The following is a 1380-nucleotide window of genomic DNA, read 5'->3' on the forward strand; positions in this document are numbered from 1 at the left end:
TACAGTGTGACGCTGACACACAGAGCCCGGTTTGGACCCAACAGTCTGCCTGCAGGTAAGTGTCCCTGAACGCAGCTGCTGCGCTTTGAGGCTGGTCACATGCTCCACATACACGACGTGAGCGTGACGTTTTCTGACCGTGTTTGGACGACGATCCGTTAACATGTTGATTTAAAGGATTAAGACTCAGATGTGAAACAAGCATCTCAGTGGAGAGAGGCGTTGTTCTGTTCCCCATGACACCAAGCCTGCTCCTGACTGGCTACATCAGGTGTTGTTGAGCACACCTGAACTCACCTGACCAAGCCGGGCTCGGGTCCTCAGGAGCAGGACTGAGAAAACCCTGCGTAAGAACAGAATTAACGTTATTATTGAGAGAGAGAGAGAAAAACAGTGAAAATGCATCATTCATAGACAAAAGTCAACAGAAATGTTATAATTTTATGTCGTAATAATAAACAGGAAATCTATTTTCTTAATTTCTCAACCACTGAGAGCAGAACCGATGACGTCAGTTTATCGATACTCTGCTTTTTAAAGAAGGAACCCCCCGGGTCCCGTTCAGGACCGGATGCAGCACAGTATCTCTGCTCACACAGTGTGTGGAGTGTGTAATGAGCCAGTGAAGAGCATTAGTGTCTTTAGTGTCTCTAACACAGACAGGTGTAGATCGCTGCTGATACCTGATGCCGCTCTGCAGAGGGGAGGGGGGGGGTCCAGGTGTATTCGGGTTTTGGTGAGGTGTAATCTGTATGTCAGCCTCTTGTCCTGCAGGTGAGCTGGTGTCAGTGTCTCTGAATGAAGTGGTGCGGCTGCAGTGTCCCGCGGCGTCCCGGCTGTCCCGGCAGCTGTGGGAGCGTCCCAACAGCCGGCTGTCCTCAGACCTGTACCTGCAAGATGTGTATAAGAGACAGGTTCATCATCAGCACCAGGTTTAGATTTTCTTTGTGTTTCTGTCTTTGTCACGTGTCACTGAGCAGCCGAACGTCCCGAACTAAAGAACTTATCATGTTTCAGATCCTCTGATCAGAACCTGGATCCTCACACCAACACTTAGGACATAGACTGACTGACTGACTGACTGACTGACTGACTGACTGACTGTGTGACTGACTGACTGACTGTGTGACTGATGACTGACTGACTGACTGACTGCGTGACTGATGACTGACTGATGACTGACTGTGTGACTGACTGACTGACTGTGTGACTGACTGACTGACTGACTGACTGACTGACTGTGTGACTGATGACTGACTGACTGTGTGACTGACTGACTGACTGACTGTGTGACTGATGACTGATGACTGTGTGACTGACTGACTGACTGACTGTGTGACTGATGACTGATGACTGTGTGACTGACTGACTGACTGACTG

The 1380-nt window shown here is 49.3% G+C and overlaps 1 protein-coding gene across 1 annotated transcript in view; it reads left to right on the forward strand.

The window, feature by feature from the left end:
- LOC111669198 (semaphorin-4A-like) overlaps window positions 1-938 on the forward strand; it is a 6440-nt gene extending 5502 nt beyond the window's left edge. Inside the window, exons 10-11 of the mRNA XM_087179083.1 lie at window positions 5-55; window positions 760-938. Of these exons, the coding sequence (XP_087035209.1) occupies window positions 5-55; window positions 760-938 (230 nt within the window). The remainder of the gene's footprint in view (window positions 1-4; window positions 56-759) is intronic.
- The last annotated feature ends 442 nt before the right edge of the window (window positions 939-1380 follow it).

This window comes from Seriola lalandi, unplaced genomic scaffold (assembly GCF_002814215.2).
Source record: "Seriola lalandi dorsalis isolate HSWRI2012SDOR001 ecotype SW California unplaced genomic scaffold, Sedor1 jcf7180002054780, whole genome shotgun sequence".
Taxonomy (NCBI): Eukaryota; Metazoa; Chordata; class Actinopteri; order Carangiformes; family Carangidae; genus Seriola; species Seriola lalandi.